Below are 20882 nucleotides of genomic sequence, written 5' to 3'. Positions count from 1 at the left end.
TGAGATGAGTCATTAATGTTGAGTGATACAAATTATTTGAATTTGTGTCTAGGAGAAGACGAAGAAAGACTACAAAGAAATAAATAAAATAAAAATTTTGTACTGCCTCTTTATTTACACAAAATTCATTATAAAAAGGCCAAGAAATCATATTAATAACTCTTACAATGCATAATAAAATAGACGGGTTGAAAAACAAAGTTCATAACATTTTAATAATACGTGAATATGATTTTACCCCTGAAATTGATAATTATCGTTCTTTACAAAGAACTGTTAGTTTTAAGAAAATTCAAACATTGAGACAATTTAAATAGTAAGAATTGAACAGCTTATAACATAATACCTACATAGATTAATAGGGTCGATTGTTCATATAAGGCTGTGGCCGTCTCATTGGAGGTGGCATTCTGTTAGGTGGTGTTATAGATATATCCAAATAGTTGCCAATTTGAAACTTTACTTGAGATAGTGTTTTGTTATCATCACCACCTCTTTGCCCAGAGCAGGTAACACCAATTTCTCTCATACGGTACGTTGGTGACCTCAGATCAGGGTAGACTATAGCAAAGTCAAAGTAGGTTCCTTTACGCCTCGTCTCTGGATTAACTTCTTTGACCAGTCCGGTTAGTTCTCGGAGTGTCGCGTCCATCCATGTGTAAATCTGCAATTCGTTTTGTGGAACATTGCCGCGGGCGTAATCGCCAGGCGAATTATGGCGGCCAGTGGAACAGAACACACGTAGTAGCAGTGGGCAAGTCTGTAAACCAATTTTATTAGTGAATTACTGTACTGTGTTCTTTTACCAAAGGCGTTCTTGTTGCTAGCGGTAACATAACCTCAAAATAAATCAATGTTTACCATGAAAAAAATATGATAAGACAGATATACACGACAAATAAAATTATACATTTATTTACCTTTTCCCTGTCTACGGGTTTTTCTGCTGTTTTAACTTCTTCAACAACCATTGACTCCAGGCCCGCCATTTTCATAATAATCTACGAACAGACAGCGCGAACAATTAGATATCGATCGATGTCATAAAATATTGAGAAATGCAGAGTTGAATCAACTGCAAGTTCTTAATACTGAAAATTACAGCGTAATCAAGGCTATTAATTTATTATAAAGAACCACTGTTGACAAGAAAAATAATCACACACAAGCTGTTTTTTTTACCTATCTGACAGCTGACAGCAGAACTTTTTAATCTGTGGAAGTGATAGACCATTGACATAAATATTTATGGACCGAGTATACTTATAAAATAGACGTGCTCAGCCCTAGACAAGTGGCATTGTTTGACGCGAATCCGTCGTAACTCCTTACGAAAAGTTTCGATAAGGCCTTTCGATCATTTTTCGACTGGTTTGCTATTATACTGTGCGCTTTTAATAGGTAAGAAAAATAAAAACCGAAGAAAACTTGGCTTTATATCATAATGCCTTTGCCTTTTTACGAAAAAAAAAGAAAAGAATCGAACCAAAAAAAAAATCTGCTGTTGACTTTTTGGCGGGAAGTTGAAAAGGGCGGTCTATCTGTTTTTATTTAATTCGTATTTTATTGTTAGTTTGTGTATATTTTGTAAAAAAATTGTTGTAAATTAGTAATTTAGTGTGATTAGTGTATATATTATATAGGGGTAAGTCCATTTGCATATTTATAAACTATGGAGACGGAACCAGCTCCTGACCCTGATCCTCCCCCAGCCACTCCACAATCTCAGTCCAATCCTTTATTGACCTTAATAGAGGCTGATAATTTCATATCTAACCAACATGTAAAAGAATTTGAGTCATTTAAACTAGTAACAAATAGAAAAACTCAGAAAAAAATTAACAAACATTTATTAAAGACCAAATCCTCTCCTAAAATGCACATTACCACTGCTTTTCAAGAAATTTTAACGCAAGCTCCTCCAGCCCCGGTGATCCAACATTCTCAACAGAATAACCATATAATAGGCAGAAACAATTACCAGGATCAGGATGCAGGTCCTTTTCTGGTACATGTCCAACAAAAAGAAACTCCCAACTCTGGCTCCACTCTTCACCCCATCAAATTTGGGAATTTTCTATTCAGAAATAATTTAAAAAATATTTTGGATGATGGCATTAAACGAATAGGGCGAAATCGATTGGCAGTGACATTCAAAACACCTGGTGCGGCAAACTCATTTTTGTGTAATCCAATCACGTTCCCCAGACCTAACTCCGTTCGATTTTTACGTCTGGGGACAAGCTAAAGAACTGGTGTACGTAACGGATTCAAACAATAGAAAAACTACAACGAATAGAAAACGCCTTATTAGTAATAAAAAGAGAAATGTGGCTGCATACGACAACAGTCGAAATTAGAAGAAGATGTCTTGAGTGTATACGTTGCCGAGGCGGACATTTTGAACAAAATTTGTAATAATTAATAAACGATCAAAATAATTATTTTCGTCTTTAATTTCAAGAAATCCACATTGAAAAACGATAGGAAAAAGGTTTTTACATTGCATAAGATAAATATTTTTTACCTGTAGGTATTTAACGTGCTATTCACACAAAAAGGGGCTATAAACACAAATTTCGCAAATCAGTCCGAGTAGAGTCAATGCACTAATTTAAGGAATTTGTGAAGTTGTTGTTATTATTTAAACAAGATTAGTATACCGTTTGAATGAGGATAGACTAGAGAAGTTTTGATAAAATCCGAAGATCGCTATCTCTTTTAAAAAAAAATTATACCCATGTAAACTTAAATGTTCAGTCCATTTTTAACTTTTCGGAAAACTTCAAAGCTGAATTTAAAAAAAAACTAGATGATATTTGCCAGTAAATTTAGATTTGATGCAACCCTACATTAATGCACGTCAAAACAAAATATTTACTTTAGGGCTCCGCCTAGTAGTTTTTTTAAAAATCGAAATTAAATGATGCGATTTGGGTATTTTGGTGAAATTACTAAAAAAATTAATTTAAAAGTAGCCGCCTGGCATGGAACGTGTTATGGGGGCTGAAAATATAGGAAATGACCCATTCTATCCGCCAAATCATTTTGGCACACGATGCGCCAAACACCCTGTATTAGATACGTATTATAAAGCGGCCACTTTGATATCGAGTTAAACATAGCTCTCATGCCTTTCAATCTTCATTATACGACTATGACAAAAGAACAATATTTGTGTTGAGGCTCGGACAATAAACGCATGACCAGGAAACGGCAGCCAAAAGGTTTGTTCAGGTCAATAAAATTCCAAATACTAAAAAACATTATCACAAATTAATGAAAGTCGGCATAAAACGTGCAAAATTAAAGCACGTGTTACCGAACAGCTGTTTGCAAAGCCGAAGCTTTCGTCGAGCCATAGCCTTGGCATGGCGTGATAGCGCACGGCTGGGACAATCACGACGACTGATTAATCTGAATTTATAGTCATTGGCAGCCGAGCGGAACTCGCTCAGTAAACAATTAACTGAAACACTTGTAAATTGTCTCACGGAGACAGTATGAAATAACTTTCCAAGCTATCACCGGGGCGACCGATGCGACGTTCGGCGTCTTGGCGACAATGATTCGCACAACATAACCACTACTACACTGGTGAACAAAGTGCCAAGCTATACACAGTATGATGCTAATATTATCCAAACTTTATTATAAGGATTTCGTTTGGAAAATGTATTCTCAAAAAGATTAAAACAAATAAATCGAGTAGACAACAACAAATAGATTTCTAATTGGATTGTAAAATTCTATAGTCTATCAAAACAGACAAAGTTATGGTATTCATAAACATTAGAATAGCCCCGTTTAGGATTTACGAGCATAGTTTGTAGGCTACAATTCTTCATGTTTTATGTACTATTCGTTGAACGGCTTGTAAGTGGTGGGGTTTTGAAGACCCCTGGGATATGGTGTCCGCACGTGTGGACTCCCATTCATCCGTCATGTTCACGTGCGCCATGCCCCCTGGCAGCGTGCCGCGTGACGAGACCACGCCAATGAAGATGAAAATCATCGTGAACTTTCAAAAACTGACAACGTTTGACAGCTCAATTACAAATTATTTACAGCTGGTGCACCGGCCACAATGAATCATTAAATAAAGCGTATTTTGGCATGTCCGCTCATTCTCATAACAACATCGCCACATTATGAACACTAAATAAATATTTATTTAATAAAATATATGACATAGTATAACTGTAGTGAAATCTGGCAGTAGGAATGTTTAATTTTGAGCCCGCTGTGGGTGTGAAATCATAGACTTCAAAAATAAAAAGATACAGGAAGATATGAATCAACGCAGTGCGGCAGCGTTGCAAAATGAAGCCAAGTGCATACAATGATAATGAGTCAAATTTCTAAAAGATCGCATTTGATTCCGCACCAGTTAACATGAATTCGTCCGACGACAAGGAAATTTCAGATAAAGATAAAATTGATCGTAAACAATCAGAGCGCGTTGCAGACGCAGATTAATTTTGTACGGACAATATTCACGACGGGCTAGTTGGCCAAGCGAATAACAAACGAGCAAAGCGAGCTCTGTTTTAGGTCAACGCTGAACAAATACCAAACGGGTCGGTCGGACGCTTCCGCGGTCTATTTCTGAACTGCATATAAACGGCTTGAGGACTGCGCTGCTGTCGCGACTTTCGCGACGTCCACGATCGTGTTCACTTGCCAAGCAAAATCTAACCTTTGACTTATTTGCTGGACCTTTACCTGTACTCGTACAAAAAAACTCTGCAACAAACGTTAAACTACAAAGCAAAATTGTGATTAACAAAATAAGAGTTTTACGAGGATGGTTAATATGATCAATGAACGTGTAGACGGAAAATAATAACCCTAAATAAATCATCACGATTGCGGAAGCGATCTTTCGTATTTTGCAGGGCAGAAACCCCGAATGAGTCGGTCGTCGTCTCCACTTCTATAATCTAAATAAGGAGCAAAAGTTCAACGGCCCGTCCCGCCCGACTGACTGGTAAGAAAACATCCAGAGACATCACTTTGCTACGTGACACAATTCTTTTTAGTCTTTTAAGTCTCAATCAGCCGGAAAGCTCTCTCCCAAAGATCTCGGTGATCATCTATGAATAAATTAATAAAAAGACAATACCAGCCAAATAACCAGCAACAAGTTGATGGTGTTGACACTAACATTACTAGAGCTTATAGTATAAGCTTCATCTTAACTTATGTATATTAAAATTGTACATTTCTAACTCTACCTAATCACCAATTAGACTTCAATCATACCCACTTAATGTAAAACATCTGTCAATCATCAGAGCTGTCATAAGAATCGGACCAAATCTAGGAGTCACGTCACTAAATTTCGTTTGACATCAGTAATTAAGTAGGTCATTATACCTGCCGTCACCTGTACTACTCACAAACGCAGTCATAAGAGTAAATTTAGGAACGCAAGAATTTAGGTCTAAATGTCAGGCGTCGGGAGGAGTACTTTCCCTTGGCTACTGCGGTGCCGACGGCTGTGACGTACTCCCTTGGCAAGCGCCAAGGCGTGAGACAGGAATTGCGTAAAGGTGTCGTGAACACTTCATTCGACTGTCTCAGAACTTTTCACGACGACGAAAGTACAGAAATACCATTAGCGTCCGTCAACAACGACAAAAATAGTACACATTCAAAATAGTCGCAAAGCATAGTTGTTAATCGTAGTAATACAACCAAAAGAATGTTTGGCAAAGATCTTAATTACTCTACCAGATATTAGGAGCAAAACTTTACATTTCACACAAAGATGCTGCAGTATTTGTTTCAGATAAAGGATCTAAAGTTATGTAACAACAACCAACAAAGATCACAAAATTAGAATCAAAACCCATTATTTACGAAAATTAAAGAATCGTATTGGTTGTAGTCAGGGAAGACAAGAGCAGCAAAATTATAGAACTAAACTACGAAACCTAAACGTGGGAAAAATTTTGGACTCGCTCCAAGCAGCTGATTGATGAGGATGGTCATTTCGTACACGGCCAATCCCGCGCTTTTTCTTATTATTTAGCAAAGTAGTGGACGAGTCTATTTCTGTTAAGTGAAAAACAAGCCACCACGAAATATACTGTTTAAAAAACTCATCGAATTTAGAATAGCGTGCTGTACGTACATTTTCAGACTCTAGAATGAAATTGTATTGTTAAACGTAATAAAATTGCTACATTTCTATCTACGTGTACTAACAATACTTGTCAGAATAAAATGTAGTAGATCGTATCGTAGATCTTATACAACTGTTACACGATGTTTCATAGATATAAGTTCCAAACTTACTCTCTACAACTAGATAAAATAAAAAGCCGAATTCATTCATGGGGAACGATACGATGACACATGTGTATTTTAACCACACAAGACCAATTTATTACATTATTATGAAACTTGTTTACGATAGTTTAATTAATATCTTTGTGCATATGACGAGCATCAACAATAATCAACATGCCGAACGTGCCAAATCGATCAGTGCCGCCACGACGCAAAATAAATTTATATCCATCACTAGTATGTATGTTACCTAAATGTTAATTAAAGTTCAAGTTATGAATCACCCTTCGAGAAAATAAAGTTGACCAAAATGAGACCCAAGTTGGGCAATCCAAAAGAGCATAACTTTTTAATGGAATGATTAATTGAGAAAAACCGAGAGTTCATCTAGTAATGCATGCGTGGGCGCACTCTGAATGCGCTTAGTGACCAGATAAATAAAGCCGAACGATCCACATTTCACACAGCACTGTGGATATAATTCTTACAGCGATAAAAGAAATAACAGCTGTTTTTATTGCCGAACTTAAACAAGCGGTACACATTGTTTGCTTTATTAATTGCACATTCGCCAGTTTTCAACTGATTCCGGTAATTTAAATCATATTGCAAGCAAAGTTGTTGTGTTTTTGTTGTTTAATATGTTATATGTACTGTGTCCATGAAGTTTTTATATTTTCTATCTATTTATCAAAGGGAACTAAAATTATTATGCTGTATAAATAATATCATTTGAATTTGGAGTGAAAATTATTACATCGTTACGAATAAGATAGATCATATTATGAGCAAGTGTACATTTCTTTCTTACTTCTGTGCAATTTTAGATTTATTACTTTTTAATAAAAAAATAGGCAATAAACAATACATTGGTAGCTAATTGTTTAAAATTAATATGAATAACCAGCTGCATTCGCATCCTAATTTGTTATAGTTTGCTGAGCGCAACTAATTAGTACAAGCGTTTGTCCCCGGACTCACCGAGATATTGTGGATTTGCCAAGCTCAGAAAGAGGAACGTGAAGGTTAATTACCTGAAAATTAAGAAAAAACACAATTAGCACTGGACCCAGCTTCAGAAAAATGCCTTGTTTGTGTTTTAATTAAAATAATATTGAGACGAGCGCCGTAGACGCATGCGTGTGAGCCTAGCTAAGCGTAAAACTTATGCGAACTCAGCAGCCATTTTATCCGTTGTATGCATCTTCGTTAATTAGGTAAGAAAGAATGCAAAGTCACTAGACATTCGACAATGTCCGTTGACGACAGCTGGAGCCAGTCGGTATTACATTTATGATTGATTTAAATCATATCAACTGTTCGACTGAAGTCTGAAACAGCGCTTACTTGTAAGTTATATCCAAAATGAGTAAAAGTGATGAAACGTAAATTGCACCATATCAATGGGGCGTACCTCAGAGCTGGCGCTTAAAATTTTAAAAAATTAGTAGGCGATTGGGATCACACAAATAGACAATAGACGGTAAACAAGTTTGACAGCGTCAGAAACGACCTGCCCACGCGCACTGCGCCAACATTAACGAGGCCTAAGAAAACAATACGCTACGTTACTCTAGAGTTACTCGAGAACGACTCAGATATACGTGTATCATTCCACGAAGATGAAGTCAAAATTAGATTATGACGTGAACCAAAGATATCAAATATTTAAGAAGCCCATTTAGAAGTCAAATGCAAGCAGTGTTTTTTTTTTAAATTAAAATCAAAAGATACCCAGCCACTCTACATTTCATAACCAAATTTTCATAGCTACTTTTTTTGGGAAATAATTGGGGACAGTTCTAAAAATAATTAATACAACCCTCTAAATAGGAATTGAGACGGAAAGAGCATGTCTTAAGACGAAATTACCTGTGCCTATTTAATAGGTCAGGCGGCTGAAGTTCGTTAATCTCTCAACTGACATTATTTTCGCCGTCGCTCTACGACCAACGTATCGACAAGCCAAAAGGATCGGCCATTTTGGCGAAGTACCAAAGAACGCGATAGTCGGCCTAACTAATGTGCATTTCGAGACCCAAGTTGGCATTTTGTTTAGTAATGTTGCCTGGTAACCAAATTACCAGAAAATTAACCATACCTATGCCAGAATAATACTAAATAAGTCAATCCAAATTCCAAAAAGTTTTGATATGAAGCGATGATGAAAAGTGCAACCAATGCATCCATAAAAGAGTTTTTCCAGTATTGCTCTATTCACTATTCTACATGAAATAGCTTAAAAGAACGAAGACTGAAAATGGATATCATAAAACATGTCTTCGCACGAGCAAAATATGAACAGTTACCTATAACACCAAAAATATTAAAGTATTCATTGGAGTTGGTGCTAGTGATAGTGGAGCTCTCATCAAACTATTTTATACTAGAGCAACTCTGTAGCAAGAGGCGCAGTTAATACCGTGTTGATCTTGGACGGGCGCGAATAGCAGGTGCGTGGCATTTATGTTATTTTAAAGGAGCACATAATCCGAGCAACGTTTACACTGAGAATATGATGCTAAATGTTGTATTAAATACAGCCGGACGAGAGAAATGCGACAGGTTAATTTGGCTATAATTTATAAGATATAAGTTGGTGTTACAATTCAGAGATAACGTAAGATGCAAAGATGATCTGATAATCCAAACAATCGAGGAGCTTGTAAACACAAGCGGCTGCGTCAGTTATTTCCATGGGCGGTTTGCATCGCTCAGACATTGCGAAAGCTGCGTTAACAAGCGCCAAGCGCACCCGGTTGCCTGGCTGGCATGACGGGGCGGCCGCACAGGATGACGCCCCCAGATGACACCGTACCGACAGAAATAAATCTGCAAGCTAAACAAACCCGGTATTTCCGGCGGGCACGTGCAGGCTGCTGACACAATTAAAATAACTCCCTAAGTACGCTGCATTCCAATTATAAAACGAACGGAACATCTTACGCGATTCGTTTGGCTGCGATGCGCCATGAATGGGCGTAATATTACGAAAGTTGGCTTGGTCCCCGCCCCTGAGTCACTTGTACAGAATTAACATGTCTAAAGCGGACTCTCTGGTACCCGCAGCTGCACCGAACATAAATTATGAATGTAACTAATAGATGTCCATTTCATTTAAATTGAATATAACTAAATACCTAACGAAGCCAAACGCCACCGCGAAGGATTTGACGTCAAAGCTATCTAGAATGAATGTGTGTGCACTGTGCAGTAATGTACAGTAGGAATTATATTCTTCAGTAGATTTCTATCTTCCACCTAAAGCTGGTTTCTTATACTTTGACTAGACATGAAGTGGACTGACAACAAATAAAATAAAAATTTAACGTGTTGGACGACAGTTCTGGTGACTACATTGAATGAATGGAACGATGCGAATTATACAAATATATCCTCGAATAATGTAGTAAATGTACTACTTCAGATAAAGCTAATAGTAAAGATAAGATACGAGAACGACCAACGTTCAACAGTACAGTAACGCTTATGACACAAAACATTTCAGTAATCGCTAAGAAAATTAATGATTGTAATTTAGATTAATAATACATGGCACCGATATGATATGCATGCGTTCTGCCTCAGTAGAATGCAGTGTGTCGTCTGTGTGTGTTGGCAACAATTTTATGAGTCTAGCATGCTTCCACGCCTAATACCTCCTTGCAGGTAATATAGTCGGCGACTCGTCATGGTGCATGAGAATGACCAATCTTACATTTGCCAAAACGAGAATTAATATTCATCTGACTTGTCTGCATAGTCGCTAATGACTAAGAAACTGAGTAACAATATTAATTGTATATCTGCGATCTCCCTACGCCATTGGATATAGCTTCTCATTATTAAATCCAAAATTGTCATAAGAAAGTCTTCGTCATTTTTGCTTGCATCCGAAAAGCATCATGATACCATCCGGCTCATTGAAACCATTCTCGCAAATTCCGGATGCAAATGTCTATACAACAGAGTTTAGTATAGGCGAAAAACTCTTGGACAATTTGGTCATACCTGCACGACCAGCTCCGATAACCGTGTCGAATTATTTGGAACTGTTTCACTGCATGCTTGAAACGCAACGCCGTATAATGGTACATCAACAAAACAAATACAGTATACAAAAATGGTTATTTTCGTCAGCGTTCAGGGTCAACGTGGACTATGCCGACGAAAACCAGTTCATAACAACGTTTACGTCGTCTGAACCCAAAAGTAATATCGTTATTGTTACCTCTAGCTAAAAAAATATATTCAGAAGTTCTTGAACTTCTCATTTGTCTCTACCTAAGCTCTTAGATATCAAAGCTGTCTCAATCATCATGATTGTAGAATAGCTAAATAGGAAAAAAGTAATTCACTAACATTAACAAACTGATTCCATCCGAAATGTGCGTAGATGTACGAAATTGATGGGTTTGGAATTCTTGTTTCATGAATCATGCAGCCAGTGAGAGCTTTACTTGCATTTTAATACATTGACGTCAAAATCCTCAAAGTGATGCAAATAATACTAACGTAACTGTTACGTCAAGGAAAAACTAACGCAGGAGTATGTACGAAGCGCAAGGCGAACGAGTTATCTCCTTACCAACCAAATAGCACACAAGAATCAATCACAGAATCGGTTGTAAACGCAGATTTATATGAATGGGTCGAAGATCAGTAGTAATTGGAAAACTATCGTAAAACTTTTTAACAGTCGATAGTGGAGCAGTAAACGTATTTATATAAATACGTTAAGATTTATAACTCCTTGTTGACTACGTGACACTGGCCGGATAGAGTAATCCAAATAGCTGTGGCTCCCAATGCCGTTTCGTCTGAGACACACTTTATTTTAGAATATATTTGGGAATGCTAAGCGATGGAGGCGCATTAATCTAAGAGACTGTTTTATGAAATCACGTGCGTGCGACGCCCTCACGGTCTAACGATCAGACAGACAAATATTTTGTAAGCGATGCGCTATTTTATAGTAAACTTTTCTAATAGGAGACTATTAATTGATTTATTAAAGAAGGAGGCTTCTTTTTTAATTAAACATGAACTATTTCACTAAGTTTCAGAATGCAGTAGCGCAAGAATCGCCTATTTGCCGATCAATCATAATTTTATAAGATCTTTTGAACAAATGGTGAGAACATAACTTGATGTAGGCCTATAATTAAAATATATTTTATGCAACGTAATGCAATGGGTTGCATGTCTACAAAAGAGTTTGTTTACCAAATAGACCTCATAAAACTGAGGATCAAAAATAAAACGAAATTCCTTTACAATGGGACACTAAGAGGAAAATGTAAAATGTCGCAATGGGAACTGTGTCGAAAGGTGGCCGATATACGTCCACGTCATGTAACAGTGTCACAATAATTCTGAAATATTTTCCATTCAAAACATGCTTCTATAAAACAAAATAACTATTTTTCTTGTTATTCAAAATTCAGTAAAGAAAACAAGCTCGTTCAAAACTTTACATAAATCTATTAGGAATTGCACAAAACATGTGAAAGACGTAAGGGGTTGTAAGCTTGCAAAGTTCAGAGGAAAAGCTGCTTGTAGACGAATAATGCAGGGGGCTGACGAAGCGTTATTAGAAATCGAAAGTGGTTTGTCAGCGTCCAGTTGTCACAGGTCCAAGATGCTGTCCATAGATAACGGTAATATGGTTCATGCGTCGCGCCCGACGACACGACAGCGTTTATCTAAGGGGCTGCGCAAACGCAGACTTTGTTACCGACAAGGCACTCTACCACAGGAAAACGAGTCGCTGTATGGTGGCAAGTGGGACCAACTGGAAACAAAAAGTGTCTACGTAATGCGGGAGTGGCAGATTTCAAGGTGATTTATGAAAATTACATATTCACAGGTGGATTGTAGAATGTAGACCACACAAGGCTCAAAAGTTTCTACGTTAGAGCAGCCTCTAAATGCACGTTCCTGAGCCAACACTCATACAGTTATGCACCACATGCACTTATAAGTTGCTGTCATTATTGGTAATGCATTTGGCAATACACCCCAGCCGATAGAACCAGCGTCAATCGCGCCGGTATTTCAATTATTCGAGCGCAGTTTATAAACGACTAACTGAGATTAAATGGGTGTTTTTCTTTGGATATTTTGGGTAGTGATTAGGCGATGTTTACAGCATTAAGGGCGACTGTTTCAGTTTGAGGCGTGACGCATACCAATCCAGGAACCTTCATAAAAACGGACTAATATTTAAAACAATTCTTATTTCAGTATGCATTGGGTAGTTTCTTAATGAAATAAATTGGAATTCAATGAATTTAATGACCATTCATTAGCGGTTTGTATGATGAATTATTAAATATTGTTTCATCCTTCTTTTTACATTTATATGGTATAATAATTTAATTTAATTATAAGGAAAACGGTATATTAAACATTCACGTGCTAGTTGAGCTTTTTATAAAGTTATGTACCTACTAATTTTCTTCGATTGTCATTAATTACGTCTTCGAATAAACTATAGAGCTATAGCGATATCGTTGAGACATATCACTTCAAAACTCATAAAGAACCTAATTATTATGAAAATTATTTATATCTTATTAGATCTTCACAAAGCTTCATTACTTTATACCTCTTTTTATCCTGAATTCTTTGATAATATTTAATTTAGTGCCCATTAATCGACTTGTTTTTGAAAACACGTCTCGAAGCCTGATTTATAGTGTGTGGGTGAAGCTACCACCTCTGAGATTACATGATGCGTTCAGAAAAAGTATAAAACCGGACAGTGGGTCGTAAAGCAACGAGGTCAAGGTGGGATATAGAACGAGGCCGGCCCCGCTAATTACACTCCCGTCGAGCTGATAATTATGTTAAGGAACCAGTAAAAACAGATTATGACAATTTCTCTGAACGAGCCGATGAAAAACACCGCTTAAAAGACATTCTATGTATTAGCACAGGTATTACTACCGCATACTGCTGACTGGACTTTTGGGTTTCAGAACGTACTCGTAAAGCAGTCGCAGACATTTATTTCTTTAGAATTTCGTTGCCTCGATTCCTCTCCACGTTACAACATCACAATGCGAAGTTATTAACGGAATGACAATAATGTATGAATGTTATGGTTACATAGTAATGTGAACAGATAGCATGAATCCAACAAGTGGTTTATACGTGAATTACACAACCACAGACAGTCAGTGCCAAAATTCTATTTGTAACGACAAACCGAGACGGGGTATATTTAACTGCCACCCATAAACTGTCGAATAGGTACTGTCTCTGACAACGCCCGAACAAAATGCAATATTGCTGAAGTGAAGCGAGCGTTATGCTCCACTAGTTAGGACATAATTTGATGTTAGAGTGACGTAAGACTAAAATCAATGTAAATAAATAATTGATTGTTAAACTACCTGTGCCCGCAGACGCGTGAAAATTGTTTTTATTCATACATTCAGTCAACCAAGACCTCTCATTCATATTATTAAGCTGAATCGATCAAGCTACATTTTAGACATTAGAAAAGGAACATTATTCAAAATAAAATGTACCCAAGGTAAGTAATTTACTAACAAACACTATTAAATAACAGCCCGCTCAGTAGCTGCTTTTTATCCTAGACTAAAAGAAGAACTGGAAGAAGTTTGAAATCTAAACGATATCAACTTGATTCTACTAAACGGTTACTTGATCTATTCCGTCATTCACAGATAACGTCACTGTCTAAAGAAAATGCCGAAAACATCATCGTTTAATTACATTTCCACCAACTATACCCGTTTTAACTACATATTGTGTACGAGTTGCGTTTCTGAGAACAATTATGCGTTTGTTTGCGATTCCTCAAAACAAACATTCCGTTCTCGTGTGCGACAGAGTTACTGCCTACACTACAACCGATTTACGCCGACGTTCGTTCCGCAAATAGATACATTTCTTGGAGGGATATCCAAAAAATTTATAAACCAGACTATACATAGCAAAAATCGAGGAAAACTATCTAAAAAATTCCGCAAAAGGGAAACATTTTGGCATCCTCTAACTTAACGCTGTTTTAACTTCTTCTTAACCTTCTTCATATGTTGGAAATTGGAACTGAACATGAAATTTTGATGATGTCATTAATTAACTAAAATTACTCGTATGTGGGTTCATTCATACAAGAAGATTTAAATCTAACATGACGTATTAACCCATATTTAAGAAGAAGCATTTTTTACGGCGAACGTCAGGTTGTTGTGACTGTTTCTGGTTGAATCAGTGGCGTATGTCATGCGTCCAGCGGGCGTATGCGCCGGCGCACGTGTGGGCGCCAAGCGCGTGCCGTCTCGGTCTACGAAAACAACGCTACTGTTACGACACCACCACATACCGCAACAACTGAGGCGTCCGCGGACACGTAGCAACTTTTCTTTAACAATGTTGGGTGGATGGCGTTAATTGACTCAAGGGCGCGGATATAAGGACTGTGGACTGAATCTGTGAAGTCCAGAAGAAGCCTAATCACAGGCACTTTAAGAGATAGGCGAAGGAAAGCAGAAATTATCACACATTAAGGTGACACAAATTCTATGAAACGTAAGGGCCCTGTAAAACGAAACCTTCGAAAACAAAAATATCAAAGAGCCGAGAGTTGTAACAGTTAAAAACTAATGAAGGCAATAAAAAAAAATGATTTATGTACTTACACAATTTGGTCAGCTACAAAATAAAAATATTCATGTGATGTTGCGGTCTTCCGCATGGAATAAAATGTCAACTGGATTCATGAAATAAAACATGGCGAATTTCTATAATCAAGATACTTAACGAAATTAAATATTTTAAGGACAATATAAGGAAGAAAGATGAATGTGAATTGCGATCTTAATTTTTCAGAGGGTGCGTTAGGCTTGCATTAACTTGCCGGTCAAGGGAAGACTGAACTGGCACGGTAAGAACTGGCATGAAGGGGGATCCATGATCTTTAATTCATAAAGCCAGTATTGTACAGACTACTGACTAGCGTTTAGAATTAGGCGAATAGGCGCCACTAAGCCTTTCAGATATTTGTTATGGTTCTATTCTAATGGTAGCTATCTCTTTTTTCGTCTCTACAATTTTCCCGTAACCAGCCAAATAAGTTGAACAGACGCGTATAATACTGTTAATTGTTTCATACATTTAAAAATGTAGGCTAGACACATCAACGGTAAAGATACAAGATTACACGTCATTAATGAATATCTGTACAACGTTAAGAAACAAATTAATGAAATTAGCTCAAACGCGCACGAGTTAGTTCGTCACGGTGACTGGCATTAACATTTTCGTCTAATGAATACTATTTAATACACCACCGATGTTAAATTGTCCTATCACCGTTGCATGTAGATAAGATAATATTTTGGATCCTTTAAACTGGAAAAGTTACAAAGCGAAAAACCTAACTAATACAGATGGAAATGTCCCGGACGATATGTGCAATGTTAGAGCCCATAGCAAAAGAAAACAGAAAAATGAATATTTTTTAGCTTTTCTAAAAATAAGATATAAAACCACGGACATAGTAGGTATAATATAAATTAAATAAAATGCGTAGCCGAAATCGCCGGAAAGTTTTAAAGTTGCCAAGGGACCTATTGAGAGAGAGGCATTTATTCTCAGGGTACCTACAATCATAATTTAAATAGAATAAAGTAACAATAAATACACGACAAGAAAATAAATAAGTAACTAACTTTAAAGGTTATTTGTCTTACTTAATTTTATTTATCTTGACTGGAAATATACGATTGTATTTATTATAAACATTTTATTGAGTAATTTATTATTCACAAATCATATTATTCATATTGACACCGAGCCATTGAATGGATTAATTTGCTTTCGATCTGATCATTCATTTAATTAGAACTGGTTGTTAAAATCGATAAAAGTTAAAGAAAAATATGGCCATCACGTTATCGGTTTATTGAAAGTATAAATGATTATAACGAGGCTAAATTATTGTTGTTGTATTTGAAGTAGGAAATGTCTGGGATAAAGTAATTTATGTACCTAATAATGAAAACTGTATATTACAGGATGGCAAATAACCGCGTAAAAAACTTCGCAGTTTCGACCGGCAGAAACGTACCGTCTATAAGTTACACTGAACTGATACTCACAAGCAAATACCAAGCCTGACTGATACAATTATTATATCAGCGTGCGAATCGTAAACACGTGGAGATTATTTGCTTACGATCGGAGACACGCCCTAATAATGCAGGTGACAAGGTGCCATGCAAATAATGGCAAACGGACGATGTGCATTTGTTTACGAATTACATCATGTGACCCATAGCGACCGTTCTGGCCACTATTTATACGCACTTTCCATTCCCGACTCCGTGACACATATTACTTACTCCAGTGACTAAGGGCGGGCTAAAGATAATTTCCTAAAGCTTAACTCAGCGTTAACTGGAGTTTATGCGCGCATTAACATTTTTATCATAATTTTGATCACACAGTAGACCGCGATCCCGTTAATTAACTACCGTAAACTGAGAGCAATTAAGACGAAAAGAGGTCTCCGCTCTATTGTAGAGCAGTATTGTAATGTTTGTTACATTAATTTGTGAACTCACTTAGAAGCTCTCCAAAGATTCAGTCATGTATGACACAAATAAAGCCCTACCACAAAAAAAATTAAACGCGACCACAAAACAATAAGATGTGGTTCTAAAATAAATATGAACAATAGCTTAACATTATAAATAATAACAATGCCACTGGCGTTCTGTTATGCAATTAGATAAGAGTAAATATGCAATTTAAAAGCATAAAAGTTATTGTTTTAAAGTACCTACCTACTCGTATTTGTATTAATTTATTTTTACTATCAGTGTTCGTATTTAAACGTAAAATATTTGGTTCTATAAAAATTTAGAGTGTGTCATGTGTGAATCAATCAGTTATCAAATAATTCCCAAAGTAAATAGTGGTTAGCATCATATAATTAGGGTAATTAGCAAACAACATAGAGCCATTGATTGTTAAGTAATTTGCGAGACAGTGGAGGTCTTCAATGCGTTAGTATCGCAGAGGAGGTGACTGTCAATAGCAAACCACGTGTTGAGAGCTGTCAACAGCAAACGCTTCAATCATAGGCAGTCCGAAGTGGCAAATGATTGAAGATTCGTTTGCATTAAGTGTCGAAAACATTCCAAATCCATTCGCCAGCGCCAGGCTGGTTTGGTGGTAGCGAAAACTTAAGTTGTAACAAGTGCTGCGGCGCAAACCAATGTTGGATCATACCGTCGCAGTGCCTGCAGCGCTTGGGTTCCGGGGGTGCGAGCTCTTCGCCGAGTTCGCGGTGTCGTACCGGCATGGCGGCGCATCCCGCGCCGGCGCCGCCACCACACCCGTGTGTCAGTTGGACTCGCGCTCCACCTCGACCGCTCCTGTCGCGGCGGCGGCGTCGCGGCTGCCACTGAGCCTGACCGACTGCCGCCCGCCCCGGCCGGTAGGCGGCGCCCATTTCCCGAGCTATTTCGGGCGGCTGTGACTCATGGCTCAAACGGCCAGCGGCGCCCGCGCACCGCAGGCTCTGAGCACTGAAGCCTGCGCGTGAGGTGGAGCACGATTCGCAACTACCCTTTTCTCACCCTTAGATTGTTATCTACTATATAAAAATAAGTCGGGTTTTCCTTCCTGACGCTATAACTCCAGAACGCACGAACCGATTTCCACGGTTTTGCATTCGTTGGAAAGGTCTCGGGCTCCGTGAGGTTTATAGCAAAGAAAATTTAAACCGATAAAACGCTCGATAGCCCAGTTGGATAACTTTCCTGCTCACGCGTAGATTTACATGGCTCGTGCTGATTTTCCAAAGAGTAGAGCAAAACATCGCAAGGGCTAATTTAGGTGATTGGTAAATGAAATCTCCATTTTATTCACCAGCAATTCAGTAGAGCATCAGAAACTAGTCCGAATCAAAATTTATTTCCAGAAAATCAGAGAAAGACGGACGGAGTCCAGAGATGTTACGTTGTGCTGAAAGTACTTGAATTTCTACTGATGCAAGTACAACAAATACATGCAAAGTAACTTTACTCATATTTAGCATTGATATCTATACTAATATTATAAAGCTGAAGAGTTTGTTTGTTTGTTTACTTGAATGCGCTAATCTCAGGAACTACCAATCTGATTTGAAAAATTATTTCAATGTTAGATAGCCCATTTATCGAGGAAGGCTATAGGCTATATACCATCACGCTACGAGTAATAGCTGCAGAGCAAAAATGATTTTCACGCGTACGAAGTCGCGAGCACTGCTAATAACTCTTTATTTTGACATCCTCCAAATAAGTATTTCTATTTCTGATGCTTCAGAATAGGGTCCTAATATGAAACATCATAAGGAAGAAAGCAAATGAAAATGATGAACATGAAAATGACTGTATTTTTACCAAAAATATTCAATTTTGAAGATGGAGCAAATAGCTGACCATCGTTTAGCCAATCTCAAGCTATCTAAGAACTGGCTAAGGTAATATGAGCCACTAGCTTTTGCCCGCGGCTTTACCTGCTTGAAATTAATCTAAATCCATTCAGTAGTTTTTACGTGAAAAAGTAACAAACCTCCAAACATCCATACAAACTTTTGCATTTATAATATTAGTATAGGAAGTAGGATTAATCATGAAAATCATGTTGCATGTATGAAATAGATAAACTTGCCCTCCAGAGAAATATCTTTAATTATAATTTATTGATTAATTTCACAATAGAGTTAGGATTGCCATTATATTGAAGTAAATATTAAGATACTGCCTGTTTACTGAAGTAGTAATTTAACATCAAAAATTGTAAAAACTATGGTCACAATGATTTGATCAGGACCCAGGAGGTTAAAAAATGTGTGTATTTTCACTGTTTTTATAAGTTACTTTTTCTTTTCACATCCATGCCATGTTGTCTAAAGGTAAGGCAAGTCTTACCTACAGAATTTTATGTATTTCTCAGAACTCAATATTTGTATACGTAGTAAACATTTGAAAGTCAGTCAGGTTTGCCATTTTTTACAACGGAGCAAGAACTTCGAACAGTATAATTTATTTATTATTTTATTTTTAGTGTTAAGAGTTGCAGTTCAATTATTTTAAGTTATAAAAGTATATTTTTTTCACTTCTTAATAAGATAAAAGCATTATCAACACTGTGAAATACATTAATTTGAATCATTAGTGGTGATTTTCACCAAAAAATGACCATTTTTAGATATATATTTTGGTTCTTTTGATAATTTTTTTCTAATTGCTTGGCATCACCCAAGGTGCTGAATATGTTTTTCTCGTTTCTTTCTAATTAGGGTATGGATTATTGGGTAATCTGGCTATTGAGGTGTTCTTTCTGGGTTTAGTTTCATCAACAGTCACAAAAAGCATCTTGTTTCGATATTGAATTTTATGATGATCCCGATTACACATCAGAATGAGTTGAAGAGTTAGGTAAGTACTAAAGTTTAGTATTTGCCTAAATCTAACTAAAGATAATATTGTTTGCAAGTATACATTGTGACAGTATTCAATGTTGAATCACAATCTTACTGCTTCAATAATTATGACATGGAATGTTAGACTTATTTTGCCAGGAAAACAAGCCAATGTGATAAGTATAGACATGATGATGTTTGTATCTATGCACAGGCTACAAAAGCCGTCAGTGGGTCTTTTTTTCATGGTAAGCAGTATAGACTTATCTAATCTCTATAACACAAAGTTAGCTAAGAAGTTCAAGATAAAGAAAGTTATCATAAAAATGAATTACCTAAAAGTATAGAAATAAGGGTTTACCTGCATAACCCTCAACAAATGCAGTTCAGAGTTTATCAACATGTTTAATAATAGATATCTTTTTAATGCGTAGTGTCTGGTTACCGCATAAACCGTGACAGTTGAAACCACTCGAGAAATTAATTATCATAGTTAAATTAACGGGCACACATTCACAGGCACATGAAATAATATTAAATTTAACTTCTATCTACACAAAAGAGAGCTGATAAATGTTGTGACATTTCAATTGAAATGTTAAAAGAAACAAAACGAAACAGATTGAAATTTAGAGTGGGCGGCTGCACAAAAAACTTACCTTTGTACACAATAATGTTGGTGTTAAATCGATTCACCAGGTAATCCAACTTCTTTAATTATGTCCAATATTTCACTATAATTCCGTTACACCACGTCACTTCTATAATTGATGCACAAATGTAGAAATAAATAGACGATCTTTGCATACTTTTCTTTCTGCCATTTTGAATTTTGCTTTTTTTTTTTTTTTTTTTTTCTTTATAGGTTTTACGGCTTTGGATACATATCCATACGGCCAATTCTTTCTTGTATTGCACAGTTTGGTGAAACATCTCAGTGTTTGTTTCTATGTTCTTCTGTGCGTTTGTGTCTATTTTGTTCTTTCTAAGTCTTCATTGTGGTCTTCATAGTTCTATTGATGTACTAGTAATGTACTGATAAATATGGAGATATGAATTTTCGTTCGCTAGTAAGGATGGTTGAATTTTGCTCGAGTGAGAAGGATCGGACTTTTTGGCGGGAAGTTGAAAA

General features: G+C 36.8%; 2 protein-coding genes across 5 annotated transcripts in view; both read right to left on the bottom strand.

The window, feature by feature from the left end:
• Positions 1–20581, bottom strand: part of Mrtf (Myocardin-related transcription factor) — a 56913-nt gene extending 36332 nt beyond the window's left edge. For 2 of the 3 annotated variants that reach the window (XM_028315221.1, XM_028315227.1), the window contains exon 1: positions 17569–17735. In XM_028315221.1, the coding sequence (XP_028171022.1) occupies positions 17569–17641 (73 nt within the window). In that variant the 5' untranslated portion in view covers positions 17642–17735. Of the gene's footprint in view, positions 1–17568; positions 17736–20409 lie in introns of those variants that run through there. The other variant, XM_028315236.1, reaches the window with a different exon arrangement.
• Bin1 (histone deacetylase complex subunit SAP18) lies at positions 268–1211 on the bottom strand. Of its 2 annotated transcripts, none has more exons than XM_028315247.1 (3): positions 1183–1211; positions 921–1001; positions 268–760 (listed from the first exon to the last, which is right to left on the bottom strand). In XM_028315247.1, exons 2-3 carry the CDS (start codon positions 993–995, stop codon positions 356–358), a joined length of 480 nt encoding a protein of 159 aa, XP_028171048.1. In that variant the 5' UTR covers positions 996–1001; positions 1183–1211; the 3' UTR covers positions 268–355. The 2 variants fall into 2 exon arrangements, with proteins under 2 accessions (XP_028171048.1, XP_028171054.1); XM_028315253.1 differs by lacking the exon at positions 1183–1211 and adding an exon at positions 1167–1174.
• Positions 20582–20882: the final 301 nt, after the last annotated feature.

This window comes from Ostrinia furnacalis, unplaced genomic scaffold (genome assembly GCF_004193835.3).
Source record: "Ostrinia furnacalis isolate ACB-3 unplaced genomic scaffold, ASM419383v2 OfSCF0322, whole genome shotgun sequence".
Lineage (NCBI taxonomy): Eukaryota > Metazoa > Arthropoda > Insecta > Lepidoptera > Crambidae > Ostrinia > Ostrinia furnacalis.
Note: the sequence above shows the minus strand (reverse complement) of the source record. Positions and strands in the feature narration are given on the sequence as shown.

Bases quoted from the DNA above. Each gene is read 5' to 3' on its own strand.
- Bin1 (XM_028315247.1), bottom strand. From the start codon at position 995: ATGAAAATGGCGGGCCTGGAGTCAATGGTTGTTGAAGAAGTTAAAACA. The intron at 761-920 runs GTAAATAAATGT...ATTGGTTTACAG, and splicing joins AACCCGTAGACAGGGAAAAG to ACTTGCCCACTGCTACTACG.